The sequence below is a fragment of the Microtus oregoni genome, unplaced genomic scaffold (genome assembly GCF_018167655.1).
Source record: "Microtus oregoni isolate MIOR12 unplaced genomic scaffold, Mior012 000013F_ref0000133, whole genome shotgun sequence".
Taxonomy (NCBI): Eukaryota; Metazoa; Chordata; class Mammalia; order Rodentia; family Cricetidae; genus Microtus; species Microtus oregoni.
In genome coordinates, this window is record NW_024543072.1 from 28,698,598 (window position 1) to 28,718,108 (window position 19,511).

Genomic DNA, 19,511 nt, shown 5'->3' on the forward strand with positions numbered 1-19,511 from the left:
CTGAAGAGCAGATTCGTAACCTCAGGGTGGAAAGAGAATTCCTCAACAGATCTCCAATTCCACAAGTTATAAAGGGAAAACATTGATAAATTCTATTATATTAAAATTGGGAACTTATTAAAGGACACAACTTTGAGTAAAAGACACACCACAAAATAGGATATATTTGCCATACAAGGGCTTGTGTCCACAGTATATGAACAAAACACAAATTAGTAGAGAAAGATAAAGACAGACCAAAAGAAAGGTAACGTGTCCAAGACTGATGAGGAGAATGTGAGTACCCTGCTTGGAATGCTATGTACACACTGCCATGGGGTGCAAATACACAGATGGGTAGATGTGAATATGCCATGTAAAGGCCACAGTGGGTACACAGAGCTATGAATACCTGCAGGAGGGGAATGAATACCCTGCCGAAGGGACATGAATATGCTGCTGATGGATGCATGGATGCACTGTATAGGAGTGTAAACTGCCGGGTGACTGCACTGTCTGGGGTGCACAGATGCACTGTGTAGGGGTGTAAACTGCCGGGTGACTGCACTGTCTGGGGTGCACAGATGCACTGTGTAGGGGTGTAAACTGCCGGGTGACTGCACTGTCTGGGGTGCACAGATGCACTGTGTAGGGGTGTAAACTGCCGGGTGACTGCACTGTCTGGGGTGCACAGATGCACTGTGTATGGGTGTAAACTGCCGGGTGACTTCACTGACTGGGGTGCACAGATGCACTGTGTAGGGGTGTAAACTTCCGGGTGACTGCACTGACTGGGGTGCACAGATGCACTGTGTAGGGGTGTAAACTGCCGGGTGACTGCACTGTCTGGGGTGCACAGATGCACTGTGTAGGGGTGTAAACTGCCAGGTGACTGCACTGTCTGGGGTGCACAGATGCACTGTGTAGGGGTGTAAACTGCCAGGTGACTGCACTGTCTGGGGTGCACAGATGCACTGTGTAGGGGTGTAAACTGCCAGGTGACTGCACTGTCTGGGGTGCACAGATGCACTGTGTAGGGGTGTAAACTGCCGGGCGACTGCACTGTCTGGGGTGCACAGATGCACTGTGTAGGGGTGTAAACTGCCGGGTGACTGCACTGTCTGGGATACACATATATACTGCCATGGGGGGGGGGGGGGTGTAAGTTGATATAACAGCTTTGGAAAACTGTTCCTTACGAGCTAAACATATTGTGGCCTTTTCTCTAGCAATAACACTCTTTCATACATGGCCAGTACAAAGCATGCAGGTATGTATTAAAAGTCACATGTAAATGCTTGAGGGTCCCTCCATCCCCACCCCAAGCTATTAAGGTTATTTTTTTTAAGTTGAGTTATGGAATCAAATCTTACCTTAATTTTTTTTTCTGAAGCAGAGCCTCCTGAAACCCAGCTGCCATTCTCCCCAGCCACTTAGGGGAATTCCTTGCTAACTTAACTTGGTAGACACAGTCATCTCCAGTAACAGCAAAAGTCTAACAGGCCTTCCAAACTTGCCCGTAAAACCCCTGGGTCTCCTCCTCCTCGTTAGGCTTCTCTGCAAGCCTTGGTCTCTGGTTATTCAGTGTGCCGCTCATTACTGAGGAATCCCATGTTCACTGTCAGTAAACTGCCATGTCCCCATGACTACTGTCAGCTGATCTGCAAAGCCCAGCGACAGAGCTCACATAAACACACCCATAAGAGACACAAGCTGTAAAGAAGTGGTTTGTATGCTGGAAGAAATAAATAAATACGTGCTGCATTCACGAAACAGAATACTAACTACACTCAAAAGCATGGGTGAATTTGACAACAGCAGAGTACATACTGGATGGTTCAAACTGGCATTTTGAGCTGTAGTATCGCCATCTGGTGGCCTTTAAGGAAAAAATCCATTGACTAAGCGAAGCAAGAGGAACTTCTCTTTCCGCCCCAAGTAGTGGCTAGAGCTCCCTTCAGGACGGTCCCTGAATTGTGCGTTTATTACTTGTACATTTTTTTGTGCAAAGTTCACTAATAAGCGTGAGTTCAATTCCGGGTCTGCTGCAGTCGCATGCTCTTCCTGATGCTGCAGCTTCTCTGACTTTCTGTTTCACAGCTTTCTGCAGAGTGAGAACCGCATGAAGGCTGGATAGCTGCTGCGGTAACACTGAATAATTGCAGTGACTAAGCTAGCCTGGCCACTGGAAAGAGTTATTACCCTCCCTGGGAAGCCTAATTGACTCGCAGGAATGGCCCATGCTCATGCCACAAGATTTTTCCTCCACAAATGTTTTTTTGAAAATAGCATTTTACCATCATATCTGTTTAAAAGTTCATTTGTCACCCACGTTGGCATCCTGTCACAATATTGTTCATTAGCTGGAATGTTGCAGTTAACACACTCTGCAACTGCTGGGGGGGGGGATTAATGTCGTCAGTGGAATATCCCATCAGCCTTTTCAGCTCTTTGTGTGCAGCCAGTGGGGGGGGGGGGGGGAAGGGAGCAGATTGTCATTCCCCTCACAGAGCCTTTCTTTTCAGCATACCCTTGTTTTATCTGTGTACTAAAAATAAAGGTATGACCAAAATTTCAAAAGAAAAATGGAAATCACTATGCAAATCTGGTTTCTGGTAAACCAACACATTTAATGTTGAAAATGATGCCTGTGGTCATCCTTCACCAAAAGCCCAGAAGGCTGAATTACAGCACTAAATTAACCCCACCCACTCCCCATGGTTTTTGAAATGTCACGGGAGGTTTTAAATGAATTTTTATTATTGCTTTCTAATCTTAGGGTAATTAATTCTCTAGTTTGGGTTAGAAGAGTGCAGTTTTCTGCTCTTTCCAAAGGCTGGGTTGGGATGCACTGGCATGCCCTGCTTGGAAGACTCTGAGAGATGCCTCTCAGAGCCCCTTCACTCTGAAGCTCCTTCTGGAATTTCAAGTAACAGCTACTCAGACTTCTTCAGTGTGGTAGATTTTCCTGTGTGACACTGTGTGGCAGGAGTTGATTTTGTGAGTGTGTCTTCTCTGGTTTTTTCGAGATGGGGTTCCTCTGTGTAGCCCTGGCTATAGGGAACTCACTCTAGAAACCAGGCTGGTCTCCAATTGTCTCTGCCCTCTGATTTCTGGGATTGAAGGTGTGTCACCACCACCCAGCTCCTACCTCTTTTTTAAAAAAATATGGAATAGCCAGGTTTGTCGTGCTCAGAGCATAAAACGGTATGAGAGAGTTTTCAGTTTACCCTTACTTGACTTTGAATATTTAGGGAAAAGTCTCAGTTTGCAGATTTAGCTAATGGCACTACAATGTCAGTCTTCTCTGTTTAACATTCAGCTTTGTTAATCAAGAAAACCATAGATTGGCTCTTTGCATGCTGATTAAATTGATTACAGCTGTGGGCTTCGATAGCGCTTTTTTTTCCCAAGTGTCTCTAATTAATCAGACAATGCTTGATTGGGCTTTTCTGTTTTGAGGAGATAAACTGGCTTCCTCAAGAATTTTCACCCCGAATCATTCTCCATTGCACAGTTAAAAAAAAAAAAGTGAGTCACCACCTGGGTGACTTTCTGGTTTCCTTTTTGCCTTAAGCAGCTGAAAAAACCAAAAAGAGGAGAATGAAGAAGAAAAAAAGAGAGAGGAAGGGGAAGTTGGGAAGAGGGAAAAAGACAAATTAAAATCTAATATTAAACTAACATTCATTTGAACGCAATTTTGGAAATAAAGAAAGTCTGTTTCCCCCTGGAAGCTGTTGGGGTGGCCTGACCTCCACAGAAGAGGGGCTCTGTCAATGTGTGTCCTTTGAACTGTCAGGTGTAACTCTGTGTGTCATATTCTCTGTCATCTGTGCCCTTTGAACTGCAGGTGTAGCACTATGCACTGTTTTCTTTAGATTCCACTTTCATGAATGTGTTTTTATGTTATCACCCACTTTAAGTCGTATCTCTAGGTGAAACACCTGTCATTCTGCAGATACAAATTTGACCGTTTCTGGAACAATGTCAACGCTGAAGAAGACCTGAGATGCTCTGCTTTCATCCTCAGAGTCCATCCACCAAGTGAGGAAGGCCACTAGGACCTTCGCTGAGATGGTGGGAGACAGTGAGAAAAGCAACCTGTGTTCCTGTCCCTTTCCCATTGGTAGAGGAGTCTGTAAAACCCTGTGGCCAATAAGCACTAGTCACCTTAGTCACTGAATGCAGATGTTTTTCGACACTTCAGACGTCGTCTTGGTGATCTCATCATGTTGGAAGATCTTAAGAGAGAGAATCTAACTTTACCATAGCAAGTGCCTAGGGCTAAGGATGGGACTGAACGGCAGAGTGTAGTCAATTTTCTTTGGACTGCCAGCTCCCGAATAACAGCATGGAGACTTTTTATTAATTGTGAAAGCTTGGCCTTAGCGTAGGCTTGTCTCCAACTAGCTCTTAAAACTAAATTTAACCCATGTATATTAATATACATTTTGTCATGTGGCTCATTAAGTCTTCTCAGTACCGCATGACTGACTTCCTCTGCATCTGGCTGGCAAATCTCCCGCCTCTGATTCCTTCCTAGAGTTCCTATCTCTGCCCAGAAGTCCCACCTATCCTCCCTGCCTAGCTATTGGCCATTCAGCTCTCGGTTAAACCAATCCGAAGGTGCCTTAGGCAAGCGAGGAAGATCAGAGACACATCTTCACAGTGTACAAAAGTATTACCCCCAACAGCAGAGCCTAGAGAGAGAAAAACCCTGGTCCTTTCCCCATAACAGCAACAATTACAATACCTGAAGTGGAAAAACAATACAATTAAAGTAAAAAGGTAGAAAGTGAGAAAACTGTCTTAGACCTTCACCCCAACCCTTTATGTCTGCTACCAGGCGTAATGGTGAGTCACGCTTTCTTAGACTCCTAGCATCTAGACACTTTCTGTGCATACGTTAGAAACGCAGTTTACATGTGGTTGTTTGTGGAAAGGGAGTAAGCCTAGCCTCTACTGCTTCCTTTGTAGGCTTTCAGCCAGTAGGTCCTGGACATCTTTCTGAATTTGTACACACAAACTGACTTAGTTTCCATGAGTCTCTGGAAATCCCTTCGTTGCTGAACTGTGTCTGAGCATCTAGGTGGTTTCCATGTAGTTGTTATCACCAAGGGTGCCAGAGCCAACTCGTTCTTCTCTTTCTGAAGGCCACAGTGAATTTCTCATTGGAGAATTACTCAGGCAAAAGGGAAATTTGATAAACATTGCCAAATTGCTTACCAGCTGACCAGTTTACTTCTGTCAGCAGCCGAAGGACTTTTCCATCTTGTTTGTTGTTTGTGACAGGGTTTTCTATAAAAAAGGGGGGGCAGGCAATCTTTGAACTCATTATGTGGGTGAGGATTACCCTGAATCCCTTCCTCCTGCCTTTACCTCGCCAGTACTTGCATTATAGCACATGCCAACAAGCTCACTTTTAGTCTCAAAAGACATTAAAACTTTTGCCTCGCTGTTACTGGGATATCATTATTTTAATTTCCATTTCTCTGTGTATAATACCAAACATTTTCCCATGCATTGAAGAACATGGCATGTCTTTTTCTCTGACTGTCTATTTGTATGTTTGTGGGATCATACCTTAATTTGTTCAGCATCCCTATGTATCCAACACAGTGTTGATCACATGAACACTCAATGCCTATTTACATGTAACTTAACAAATAAAGCACAAAAATAATCCAAATGTGCAAGAGTATAAAATCCTAATCACCCTGGCCAGAAATGTTGAAGATCACTGAAGAACCATTTAAACACGATGTCTTCTAGTGAGATTTTTGTACAATGTTCAGGGCTGGAAAGATTCCACCACCCTCTCTGGTTCTCTGACTACGGCTTGTGAATCACACTGACCAATGAGAGGTTAATATAAAGGCATACACATTCCCTTTGATGTTACTATTTCAAGTTCTGCGTGTCCGTGGAGGCTTTCATGGAGGGGAAATGGAGATCCAAGGGAGGCTTAGACCCTGAAGCTCTGTATCCCTTAAACAGATAGGTGATGTATACAAACACAGCGTGAAAAGAAATGCAGAGAGGACTTGGGATGTAGGCAGTAAACGGTGGGAGATGATAAGGATGTGTATAAGAGAAACTACCGGAAGAAGCGAGTTCTTTTCATATGGCTTATACAGAGTGATCTTCCTGTCAGGCTCCTATCTTTGATGATAAGTGTTCTATTCTCCCGACTACAGCAAAAGCATCTTTAAAGAAGATATATGTCCTTCTTCTAGGAAGGCAGAATCAGACAGCTTCACCTTAGAAGAGTCAGCATGGTAGAGCCATGCCTGTGCACAGACAGTTCTGATTCTGTTCAACTGTGCCGTAATGTTTAATATTGTCAAAGGAGAGTTCTGTGTTTCTCCTGTCTCTGTAACCTAATATTTGAATAACACCGTTATTTATTTCCAAATGTACAGCAACCAAGTCCTAGTTGATATTTACTGTCCTTCTCTTATCCCCCATCAGTTCATTCTCTGCACATCTACAGTGCATTTTTGCTAAAATGCAAAGCCACGCTTCCTCCAAACTGCCATCTTTTGCTTGACACCCAAGGGCCTTCATAACTTACTTTGCCACCATGTATGAAACGTGTACACACACACACACCCATGGTTCATCATTCCATGTGACCATAAGTGTTCCAGTCTCCCTTGCGTTTCCCCATGACATTGCATGCTGTTTTTTCACCTGTTTTCTGCCTTGTTGCCTCATTCTTATCCTTAAGGAATAAATACCCGTCTCATAACTGTTGGTATAAAGCCTCCCGGAAACCCAGCTGTGAGGCTTGCTGGGTGAGTTCTCTCACTCTAACTACTCCCACGAGGGAATTCCTCAAGAGCAAGTGCCATGCCTTGTAGCTAGTATTCAGGAGCACAATAGACATCTTGTAAGTGTAACATTAGAAAATGGCTATGCTTACAAGAGTGGGGAGAGTAAAAGGAAGGGTCAGCCTTTTTCAGTGGTGTCTCAAGTCCATAGAACATTAATGTTCATGTGCCATGGTTATATTTGATGCCTCATGCCATGATAAGTGATTCTAGACTTTAATTATCTGCCATGTTAAATGAGACCATATATATTATTAATAAATTATTATTAATGTATCTAATTATTTTATGTATATATATTCCTACATTGATAATGTCCTTTATCCTACATATGATAGTGTCAAGCTAGAATGATATTCAGTTCCACAGAAAACATGTGAAGTTTGTATGAATGAGTATAAATAGCTTAGTGCTTTGTGATGTCTTGGAACATAAAGAACTTGGTAGAACCTGGTTCTGTGCGGTTTATAGGTTTTCAAACAAAAGACATGGAGAGGGGAAGCTATTATATAGAGATGACAGGAAAAGAGAACAACATCTGATCTTATGAACACTTATTTGTCTCCAGATAATACTCCGTTCAAAAGCTGCTGGAACTTAGAATCAAATTTAGTGAAGTTGCAGGAATCAACATGAAAAAATTGGTAACATTTTTACACAACTATAATGAACTTGATAAAAAGGAAATTTTCAAGGCTATTCTTTGTAGCTATATACTAAAATAAATATTTAGAAAGAAATTTAAGCAAAAAAAGTAAAAGATCTCTGAACTGAAAATTATAAACTATTGATGAAAGAAACTCTAGGAGACATTAAAACAATGAAAAGATATTGTCATCCTCTTGGATTGAAAGAATCAACATCATAAAATTATCATACACACCAAAGCAGCCTATTGAATCAGTAAAATTCCCATTGAAATGAAAAGTATCGACTCACTCCCAAGGCCAAGTTCTCACACAAAGGATATTTATTTGCCCCAGAGGGACAGAGGACAGAGAATGAGAGACAAACACAGGAGACAGAAGACAGGGAGAAGGGGATGGGAACAATGGAAAGGGTGCAGAGGCATTTGTCCCAGGGGCTAAAGGACTGTCTCTGGCTACAGAGGGGACAGGCATGGCACGTAGGAAAATAGTGGTTTATGAAGGTAAAATGGGAAATCCCTTGTTAGGGTGAGGTGTGTGATTTTAATTGAAAATGTTAATTAGGGCAGTCACAGGTGCTTTTGTTACCATTTTTTTTCATGTTGATTCCTGCAACTTCACTAAATTTGATTCTAAGTTCTAGCAGCTTTTGAATAGAGTATTATCTGGAGACAAATAAGTGTTCATAAGATCAGATGTTGTTCTCTTTTCCTGTCGTTTCTATATAATAGCTTCCCCCTCTCCATGTCTTTTGTTTGAAAACCTATAAACCGCACAGGTACTTGAGTACTTTGCTAACCTTGGTAGTCAGCCTTTAGAGGAGTAGTGGCCAAATAAGGGAATGCACCTTGGTGACTAACTTCAGGAGTGTAACCTACTGGATTTTAGCAAGGCAGAGGGTGTGGGGGAGAAGGGCAAGCCCTGCCAGAGCCATGCTCACAACACTTGAACTGGCCAGAGTCGCTTCACTCATCAAAATGTCAATGTCTTTTTTTCACAGAAATAGAAAAGCATCCTAAAATTCACATGGAACCACAGGGGACACCCGTAGTAGCCAAAGTGGTTCGTTGGGAGGTGTCACAATACCTGACTTCAAGGCATGCTTCAAAACTACAGTAACTAAACCAGCATGGCATAAGAGCAGATGGATTGCACAGTGGCACAGAATAGCCTAGAAATTAATCCATGTTCATATAACAAAGGTTTCTAATATCATTCAGAAGAGACCACTTCAGTAGATGATACTAGCAAAATTGTTCCCATCTGCAGAGAAATGAAGTTAGGTCCCTTCCTCTCCCATCTGCAGGGAAATGAAACTAGGTCAGATCTCAGCATTCATAAAACCCACCTCAAAATGAATCAAACTGCTAAACTTTAAACCTTAAACTGCGAAATAACTATAATAATAAGTTTAAGAAGAAACACTTCCAGACACTGATGGAGGCGCGAGTGTTTTAGGTAAGACCCCAAAAGTGAAGGCAACAAAAGCAAAACCAAGCTGCTGTGATCCTAGCACCCTAAAAAGCTGTGCAGAGCAATGATAATAATCCACAGAATTACCAGACAACCAGCAGAATTCGAGAAAACATTGGCCTGCCACTCAACTGCCAAGGGATTTATATATCCACAACATAAGAAATTCAAAGAACAGGAGAAAACAGCCTGATGAACACTGCCTCAAAAAGTAGGTGCCTCTTAAAGAAGACATGCGAGGACCAAGTGCATGGAACGATGCTCAGTCCTGCATAGACAATGAAATAGGATAAAGAGCATGGAAATAAACCACACTGCTACAGCAGTCTGAATTCCAGAAAAATGCACCAGAACCATGGAAGAAAAAAAAATAGTCTCTTCAGCAACGCTGCTGGAAAAACAGATACCACATGTTGGGGAAGGTGCCGAGGCCCTTATCCCACCCAGGGCAAACCTCAGGTCTGTCATAAGCCCCCACCCCTCCCTGAGGATCTATTGGTAGCTATTGGTTGCCGGGGGACGGGGAACCATTTTCTTCAGTGATATAGCCACTGGTAACTTGTCCAGGCTCCAGTAAATAGCTCCCAGTCATGCATACAGAAGCAACCCTAAGTAAACCCAGTGGGTCACAAACAACAGAGACATGAAGGTAGGAGGGGCTTGTTAGGAAAAGGGAAGAGTTCCACAGAAGGAGGATGAGAGGAGAGGTGTAATACAGGGTGAAAATGACCAGAATGGATGATATCCATATATGAAATCACCAAAGAGTAGTTGTAAAAGTATCATTGTCCAAGTAAGAAAGAATCCAAAATGGATCAAGCACCTTAATGTACCACCAAGAACTTGGAAACTAATAGGGCAAAATGCTTCAAGATACAGGCATAGGCACAAACATCCCGAAAAGGCCACCAGGAGGTCAGGAATGAGAGCAAGAGTGCCCATGAGACTGTGTCAAATTAAACAGCTTCTGTGTAATGAACAGAATAAAGAGAGCCTAGTGAAGGGAGAGGTGGCAGGATCGACACAGAACTCAAACCTTAAAACACCAAAATCCCATTATAATTAAGAATAAATGGCCAAATGAATTAAATATTTCTCAGAAACAGCACAAACAGTCAATGAATATTTATATAAAAAATAGAAAATCTTTAGTCATCAGGGAAATGCAAGTCAAAACTACACTGGGATTCCATCTCACTGTCAATCAGATGGTTGTTATTAAGAATACACACACACACACACTGGCTTTCCGTGATGTAGAAGAATGTGGGAGAAGATGGGGTAGAAGAACAGAACCTCTAGTGCATTGTGGGATGAAATATGAATTAGTGAGGCCATCATGAAAATCAGCATAGAGACTTCAAGAAAGTAGAACTGTCTGAACATCCTGTTGTGACACTACTGAATAATTTAAATTCCTGAGGGCATTTAAGTCAACATTCAACAGGCTTGCCTGCACACCCATATTTGCTGTGGCACTAGCCACAAAAGCCGCTTTGTAGAATTAGCCTAGATCATAGTGAATGAATAATAAGTAAATAAGTATAGTTACACAATGGACTTTTATCCAGTCACAGAGAACAAGATACTATCACTGAAGGAAAGCGGGCGAAACTTACAAATCACTGTAAGCAAATAAGTCAGACTCAGAAGAACAACTTCCATATTCTCCCCATATGCAGAATCTAGGCTGTGTATATAGGTATGCATGCAAAAATACACACACACACACACACACACACACATATATATATATACACATGATATGAGAAAGCACAAGGAGGTGAGAGTGGAGGAGGGACAAGAGGGTGAGCATGGGTAAATCACACGATGTCCATGTATGAAAATGTCATGGTTGAAACCCATCATTTTGTACAAGAACTAGATGCTAATAAAAATGCTCTTCTCAATAATTAGCAGAGAATTGGAAAGCAAAACCACAGAGAAATAGTCTCTCCTTGTTAGAATGTCTGTCATCAGAAAGTCAGAAAAATGAAGGCTGTCAATGATGCATATGCCACGTTGTTGTTGGGAAGGCAAATTAGTAGAACCATTATGGAAAGCAGTATGGAGACTCCTTAAAAACTAAAAATGGAAGGAGCATGATTTTTCAGGGTTTTTTCTACTTAAATTTTTAAGAATATCATATATGAGTACTGTATTTATATCATTTCTATCCTTTTCTCTTCACCCTCCAACTCTTGCCATGCCCCTTCCCACTCTATCTTAATTAATGGCCTCTTTTTTAATTGTTATTACTTTGTTACCCTAACACATTGAGTCCGTTTAATGTTGCTTATATCTCCATGTGTTCAGAGCTGACTGTGTGGGCTTGGATAACCTACCAGGGAGTTTTCCCTGTGGAACCCTGATTCTCCTTCTCCCAGCAGCTCTTCTCCCAGTAGAGTCTTGTGAGATGTTCATCCTGTTTATGCAAACATATTTCTGAAATTTTGGAAGTGCAGTTTCCCAGTCACCTAGCCAGTGTCCTGGTCCTCTGGCTCTTGTGGTCTTTTTCCCCCATTCACTGTGTTCTCTGAGCCATAGATTTAGGGGTTGCATTATAGTTGTATCAACTGGAAAGAAGTATTCCAGGGATACTTCTTCCATGCGTTTTGACCAGTTCTGGATCTCTACAGTAGTCTCTACATGATGCAAAAAGAAGCTTCTATGATGAAAGGTGAGAACTACACTCTGTTAGTGTAGGTGTTTAGAATACCATGGGAAATTATACTGATTTAATGTGAGTAGTAAGTTCTCCTCTGTAGCCACCACTAGTTAGTTAGGTTTACAGTACCAGGTATAATTCTTTCCTTGAGCAGACCTAAGTCCAATTAGACAGCTAATGATTGCCTCCAAAACTATGAGTGCCACTGTTAGGCCATTGGGGTTATCTTTCTGTTCTGGTCATTGATGTTTCATGGTCTTTCTAGCTAAGGAGGACTACTGATGGTCATTCTCCCCTGGCTTGCATAGATGCACACTTGCAATGCCAGTGCTGGAGAGGCAGAAACAAGCAGGTCCCTCAGGCTGGCACCCATTCTGGGTACTGTGTGTTGCTGTGATGAAACATGGACCAGAACTACCTTGGGAAGGAAGGGGTTTGTTTAGCTTACACATCTCGATCAATATCGAGAAGTCAAAGCAGGAACCTGGAGGCAGGAGCTGAAGCAGACAGAGGCCATGGAGGGGGGCTGCTCTCTGACTTGCTTCCTATGACTTGCTCAGTCTGCTTCTTTATACCATCCAAGACCACCTGCCCAGGGATGGCACCACCCACAATGGGCTGCTCTCTCCCACATCAGCCATTAATCAACAACCTGTATCACAAGTGGGAACCATCAAGAAAAGTTGCTTACTGGCTTGCTCTCCATGGTTTGCTTCCATGGCTTACTCAATATGCTTTCTTATTTCAACACAGGCCCACCTGCCCAGCAAGGGCTGGTACTGCCTACAGTGGCCTGAGTCCTCCAATGTCAATCATTAATCCAGAAAATGTCCTTACAGACATGAGCCACAGACTAATCTGATGGAAGCAATGCTTCAACTGAGGAGTTCCTGACCCTAGATTGTGTGAAGTTGACAGTGACCTAACCAGTACCGCACCCTGTAAAAGAATCTGAGCTGGAAGTCCCCATTCGTTGGGTATTTTTTGCCTGCATAGGAGGTGTGGACATTTAAAGGAGTTGATCATGAGTTAAGATAATAGATTAGCACTAAGCACATACAAAGAGGTAAACATATAAGGTGCAGTTACTTGGCCACTGGCTGCTATTTAACAAGTTACAAACAAAAAGGAATGCTCTTGAAAAAATACTATTAAGAATAAAGTATTTTTTTTTTTAGGTTTAGCTCAATGGCAGAGACCTGAATAGAATGCACAGGGCACTGGGTTGATTCTCCTATTAAAGGAAATGGAGGAGGAAAAGGAAGGGGGTCACCTAAGCAAGTAAATGCCATAAGCTGGAGCAGCATTTCTCACAGTGTGCTTTGTGGTCCCAAGAGACATAAATGGGCACACAGCTATATCCTCTCCTTCCACTTGAGAGATTCGTGGTATTTTAAAAGACTCTGAAAGGTACTTCAAGAAAAAGTCCTGGTTGATTTTATTTAGCCCATGTTTAGTTAATATGCAAACCTCTTTTTAAATTATAGTTCATAAATGACTTGCCTGGGAAAAAATCAAACAAAAGAGTTACTTTAATTAAAATTTTAATTGCATGATATATTAGTTACTTTTCTATTGCTATGATAGAACATCATGACCAGGGCAGCTTACAGAAGAAAGGGTTTATCTGGGGCTTGCAGAGGAATCAGAGTCCACCATGGTCACCATGGGAAAGAGTGGCACCAGGCAGGCATGGGGAGTGGAGCAGCAACTGAGAACTCAGGGCTCACATCTCAGACCACAAAACGGAAGCACAAAGAGCAAAGTCAGAATGGTGACAGGCTTCAAACTCTCAAACCCACCCTTAGTGACATACATCCTTCAGCAAGGCCACACCTTCTAAACCTCCCCAGATAATGCCGCTAACTGAGGACCCAGAGCCATAGCCTGTGGGGAGCATCTCATTCAAATTACCACAATGTAATCTAAACCAGTATTAAAATAATACAGATTGGCACTAGAATCCTAGTCACTGAGAAAGCTAATGTTGTGTGTACCTTACTCCAGAATAGACACCTGCCACAAATAACAGGAAGGAAATATGGGTGCACGTCTATAAAATGTGGTTGTAGGGAAAGGCTTTCTAACTATGACTCTAAATATGGATGCCAAAAAGTGATACATTTGACTACAGGAAAATAAAATACATTTATATAGAGGGGAGAAAAGCCAAAGCAAAGACAAATGGCCAAACAAAAATAGAGAAACTATAAGGTGAAAAAAGACATGAATGTATGGGTAGATTGATACATGTATGATGCATACATGCAACCACATGCATATATATATGTGTGTGTGTGTGTGTGTGTGTGTATGTATGTTCATCAAATGGCCTTAACTATGAAAATGCAATCAATTCCACCTATACTGAGAATTAAGACAAATCAAAGCTCCCTTATGAGAGCAGTGCTCACAGATCACATGGGAAGAACTTACAACTCCACTTGATGTCCATATTCTTGCTCTGGGGAAACTGTCTCTCTCACGCATTGCTGATGAGAAAGCAGATGGGTATTGTGGGAATTTGTCAATGTCTAACAACACCAAGCTTGCCTTTGTTCCAAGAATCTCACTGGTGGGAACTTACCTTGGAGACACACCTCCAAGTCGGTAGAAGAGAGTTGATCCCAAAGATTCTTCCCTCCAGTGCTCCTTGCAGCTACAGGCATTGAAACCGTGCCCAAATGTAGGCTGGGGCTGGCATAAATGGCAGTAAACCCACGTGACGACACACTGTGCAGCTGTTACAAAGCCTAAGGAAGAGCTATATAAACATGTGGGAGAATTTCCAGGATACATCACAAGCTCAAAAATAAAACAGAAAGAAACTACAAAAGAATTAACTATAGCATGCTACTTTTGCTGGAGAATGAGGGGATTTTTTAAAGGAATATATGTTTATAGATATACATACTTATTGCTATAATAATTTTTAAAAAGGTCTTGAATTTGGAGGAGAGTAGGGTTGAACATATGGGAGGATTTGGAGGAAGAAAGGGGAGGGGGAAATATAATAAATTATAATCTCAATTTTTTAAAAAGGGGGAGAAGGTATGCTTGGCCTTTCTTTTGCAAGCAAAACATTACTCCTAGCAGAGTGGGTAGAGCTAGACCAGAGAGGAGAGCAGAGTGGGTGGGGCTAGACCAGAGAAGAGAGCAGAGTGGGTGGGGCTAGACCAGAGAAGAGAGCAGAGTGGGTGGGGCTAGACCAGAGAGGAGTGCAGAGTGGGTGGGGCTAGACCAGAGAAGAGAGCAGAGTGGGTGGGGCTAGACCAGAAAGGAGAGCAGAGTGGGTGGGGCTAGACCAGAGAAGAGAGCAGAGTGGGTGGGGCTAGACCAGAGAAGAGAGCAGAGTGGGTGGGGCTAGACCAGAAAGGAGAGCAGAGTGGGTGGGGCTAGACCAGAGAGGAGAGCAGAGTGGGTGGGGCTAGACCAGAGAAGAGAGCAGAGTGGGTGGGGCTAGACCAGAGAGGAGAGCAGAGTGGGTGGAGATAGACCAGAGAGGAGAGTCGGCAGGGATGGATATAAGGATCTGACTTTATCAGAACATGGTGTTCTGTGTGTTTTGATTTTAAAGTTAATGTTTTATTATTCAACAATATTTTTTAAAATTAATATAATTCAAGGAAAATGGAGGGGGAAATCCTGACAACATAATATGAACAGAAGCAGACAATTTGCTTTCTCATGAATAATACAACCACGCTGAAGAGGACCAGAGAAGGCTAGCTCAAGAAAATTTTGAGCATGATATTTTGACTAAAGGAAAAAAAACCCTGAAAGTATAGACCCCTAAAGAACAGGTGTGTGTTAGGCTAGAATATTCGTTTGTCTTATGTTGTTTTATCAGTTTTCACATGACCTGTGTTTGTTTCAGTTAGCGTGGTGGTTACTTTTTGTGTGTCTGTAACCCGATCCCCTGAGGAAAATGAGAGCAGGCTGCTCTTTGTCAGGAGAGAGTTACCAATGAGAAAAGACAGAGAAGACAGTGGGCACATGGTGCAGGAATCAGTCCATGCTTCTGGTTAGAGACGAGTAGCCGTCAAAAGTTTCTGGTAAAGAACCAGATAGTGAACATTTAACCCTGTCGTAGTAGACAGAAGCAGCCACAGACATCCCTGGAATGCAAGCATGGCAGTAATCTGATGAAGCCTCGTTTGTGGACACTGAACTTTGAATTTCAGATAATTTTCATATGCTGTGAAACATATCCATTTAGTCTTTGAAAATATAAATGGCTAAATTAGTTTTCATACTATACAAAAACAGATGTGAGATAGACTTGGCCCATGGGCCACAGTTTACAACATGATCGGCGGACCAGTTGATTAATAATGTAATGAAGTGGTTTCTAAAAATCTTAGTAAATGAGATATAGAAATCTTTGTAGTCCTTTTGTTATTTCTTTTTAAATTGGATATTATTTTTAACCACAAAAAGGACCATATATTGTCCACACCTACAGTAGAAAGGGAATAACATCAAGTCATTGGTCCAGCATTCAAATGGGGACCACAATTCACATTACCTAAATCTCCTAGACCAGGAGTAGGACACACACACACACTGTGGAGAGTCCCTAGTCAGAAATCAGAAATGGGAAGAGGGTCTTCTGATGATACCATTCTCCTGCTCACCTGTTTTTTAACACTTTTATTAAGAAATGAGGTCCCACTGGGCGGTGGTGGTGCACGCCTTTAATCCCAGCACTCAGGAGGCAGAGACAGGCAGATCTCTGATTTGACGGCAGCCTGGTCTACAAGAGCTAGTTCCAGGACAAGTTCCAAAGCTACACTGAGAAACCCTGTCTCGAAAAAGAAAGAAAGAAAGAAAGAAAGAAAGAAAGAAAGAAAACGAAAAAAAAAGTAATGAGGTCCCTGGGGTGGTAATTTGTATATGACCTTATGATTTCTACAGTTTGGGAATTTTTTGGTCTGCTATAATTAAATAGAGTAAATAAAAGGTACTTACCAGAAAATGTCCCATTAGCTTGAGTGTCTCTGACAAATCCTCTTGGTGTCCATAGTGAGCCACTATGAAATTTGGTTGCACAGCGTGCTCACCTCGCTCACTTCAGCCACCAAAATCTAGGAAGAGCTGTAAACAGTGACTGAAAGTCTTTTACGATATTGCAGTAGGAACTGAGGAATTTTTACATTAAAATACCTCTGCACCAGGAGAATAGTACCTTGTAACTACGCAATCAACTGAGTATTCTGCATCTCTTACTAGTTTAACTCTGGCAAGACCACATCTCCACCCTGATTTATCAGCGTAGGTAAGGCCACAGCACAGGCTTCCTTGATTGGAGTATTGCCACTGAAATTTGCTGAGTGATAGCTCTGTACCCAGATCCATGACAAATGGGCTTGGTATAAATCTATAAGCAAAACTCTGAAACATTCCCGTCTTTCTCCTTCCTACAGGTCAACATGAAGTGGCCAGTCTCTTACTGTAGGGAGCAAGGATCTGGCACTGCTCTGAAATCTGGCGCTCTTGGCTTCTAGTTAGAACTGCTTCCCATTGTAGATTAAAGAAAGTATGAAATACAGAAGTTTAGAAAGGAAATATTGTCATAAGAACAGGGTCCTGGTTAAAAGAAAGGGGTAAACAATATAGGGTGCTAATATCCTTACAGCAAGTATGATTGACATTGGAAAATCCTTTCCATTCCCCTGCCTGCCCACTTCCACCTAAGCAGCTCTGGAGCAGGTTTAGGGATGAGATGCTTCTGACTCAAGCCTTCTAGACAGCACCACTTAAATTGTACTGCCTAGGTATTGGGGGTGGGGGGCAAGAGTCTATGAGAGAGGAGGAGGAAGGGAAATAAAGGTGGGCCCACACACTCAGGTAAAGGACACTGTCATCCCCGAACACATCACACACGATTGTGTCAAACTTTCTCACCCAGGATCAGAAAGAGCATCATATCTCTGCTGGATTTCTTCTGATTTGCTGAAATAGTTTCCTTATGGGGGGAAAGTGTTCTACAGGATGGTGAAGTGGTTTAGTGGATAAAGGACTTGCCACCAAGCCTGAGGACTTGCATTTGATCCTGGGGACCCATAGCAAGGGAAGACAAGAACTGACCCCAACACATTGTCCTCTGACCTCCACACACATCATATTACTGTCAGGGACCAGCCTCGACAAAAATACCACTTGCCAGAGTAGGGGCAAAGAAGACACGTGAAATATATATATAAAGAAATATACGAAGACATATGAAAAATAATAAAACAGAAAACTTAGAATTGTACCAGGAGGGAGTTCCAGTGATTACTGAAATCATCTGTGTTTAATTTTCCATCCACTTTTGTACCCAATACAACAGGGAAAGGACAACAAAATACTGCTTTAAGATGATACAAACAGTTAATTTGCTTCAATACTTTGAGGCATCGAGTCCTTAGCATTCTGTTGTTTAGGCAGTGAACCCACCCTAGACCAAGTATCCTGAAGGCAGCCACTCGCAAGGTCAAAGCCCCTATTTCAAAAGAAGGATCAGAAGTATTTGCTTGCACATCCTGACCATCTGTCAGGGTGGAGTGGACCTAGCTGTATGTACCATCTTAATGTCAAGAGAACAAGTAACTACATCCTATTCGAGATGTGCAGCCCTGATTGTTGTTAGCAACTGAACAACTTCAAATTCTCTGACCTTCACACAAGGTGGAAATAGGCTCACATTTTTGGACCTCCACAATATACACACAAATAATTTTTTAAAGTAAACATACTACATTTTCTTTGCAATAATAATAAACTTGTAATCGTGTTTATCACTTTTACTTTTGAGATTATAATGCAACTCATTTCCCGCTTCCCTGCCTACCTACAAGCCTTCCCATATACCTCTCCTTGCTTCCCTGCTCTCTTTCAAATTCATTTCAATTCTCTTTTTTCAAGTGTTACATGCATATATGTATTTGCATATAGATTCCTAAATATAACCTATTTAGTCTACATAATGTTACTTGTATGTATGTTTTCAGTGCTAACTGTTTGGTATTGGATACCCAATTGATATGAATAGAAATGGTTATCAGTTTAGCTTGTGGAAGTAAGTAATCAAGCAACTCATTGGTTAAGTGATCAACTCCTTATTAACCTCATCACAAAACTGAATATTAATTTCTCAACATTTTTCTTCCTGGAACATGAAGGAAGACAAAGTAAACCCTAGAGAAATGAAAGCCAAGGGGAAACTTCAAGTCCGTGTGTGGGGTTGTGGCTGTGTTGCTCACCTGCTCTCCTTTCTCCGTAGAGATTGGTTGGACATGCTGAGCCCACCAATTGTCCCTCCCAGTCAGCAGCCCACAGAGCAGCCCCAGGAGTCCTCTGCAAGTGTGAGCGTGCAAGGTAAGGACACAAGAAATGCTATGCAGAAAAACATAAAGGTGATGTGCTACAAATTAAGAACATAGGTTACTCGGAGATGTCACTGCCTTCACACTGACCTCACAGACTTGCGCATCCAAACCTAGATCACCTGCGCCGCATCTTGTAGGAAGTTCTTCACTAAGTAGGTTGCAGAGAGGAATAGCCCCATTCTTCTGAAAGTTCCCCCCAGGGCAGGACACAGTTGTGTGTCTTTGATGCCTACATCAGCCCCATCTGATTTCCAGCTATACCATTTCCTGCTATGTGACCACTGTGAATTTTAGTTGCCTGCTCCACAGTGTGCACAAAGCCCCACATGCTACTTTCTTGTAAAGATTCAGTGAGGTGCAATATTTGAAGCACTTAGAACAGTGACTGCCGAATCCCTGCAGCTGATCTGATAGTAACGCAGTCCAGGGCTCTCGGAACACTGGGATACAGCCATGTGCTGTGTGGTGGTGTTGGGTCAGGACCTCACACATATGACACTAGCCTGCACAGGTTATAATGGAACTAGGAAATTCCTCC

The 19,511-nt window shown here is 42.3% G+C and overlaps 1 protein-coding gene across 7 annotated transcripts in view; it reads left to right on the top strand.

The window, feature by feature from the left end:
• Positions 1–19,511, top strand: part of Cfap20dc (CFAP20 domain containing) — a 220,436-nt gene that overhangs the window by 188,240 nt on the left and 12,685 nt on the right. For all 7 annotated transcript variants that reach the window (XM_041662655.1, XM_041662659.1, XM_041662657.1 and 4 more), the window contains one exon: positions 18,868–18,962. In XM_041662655.1, the coding sequence (XP_041518589.1) occupies positions 18,868–18,962 (95 nt within the window). The remainder of the gene's footprint in view (positions 1–18,867; positions 18,963–19,511) is intronic.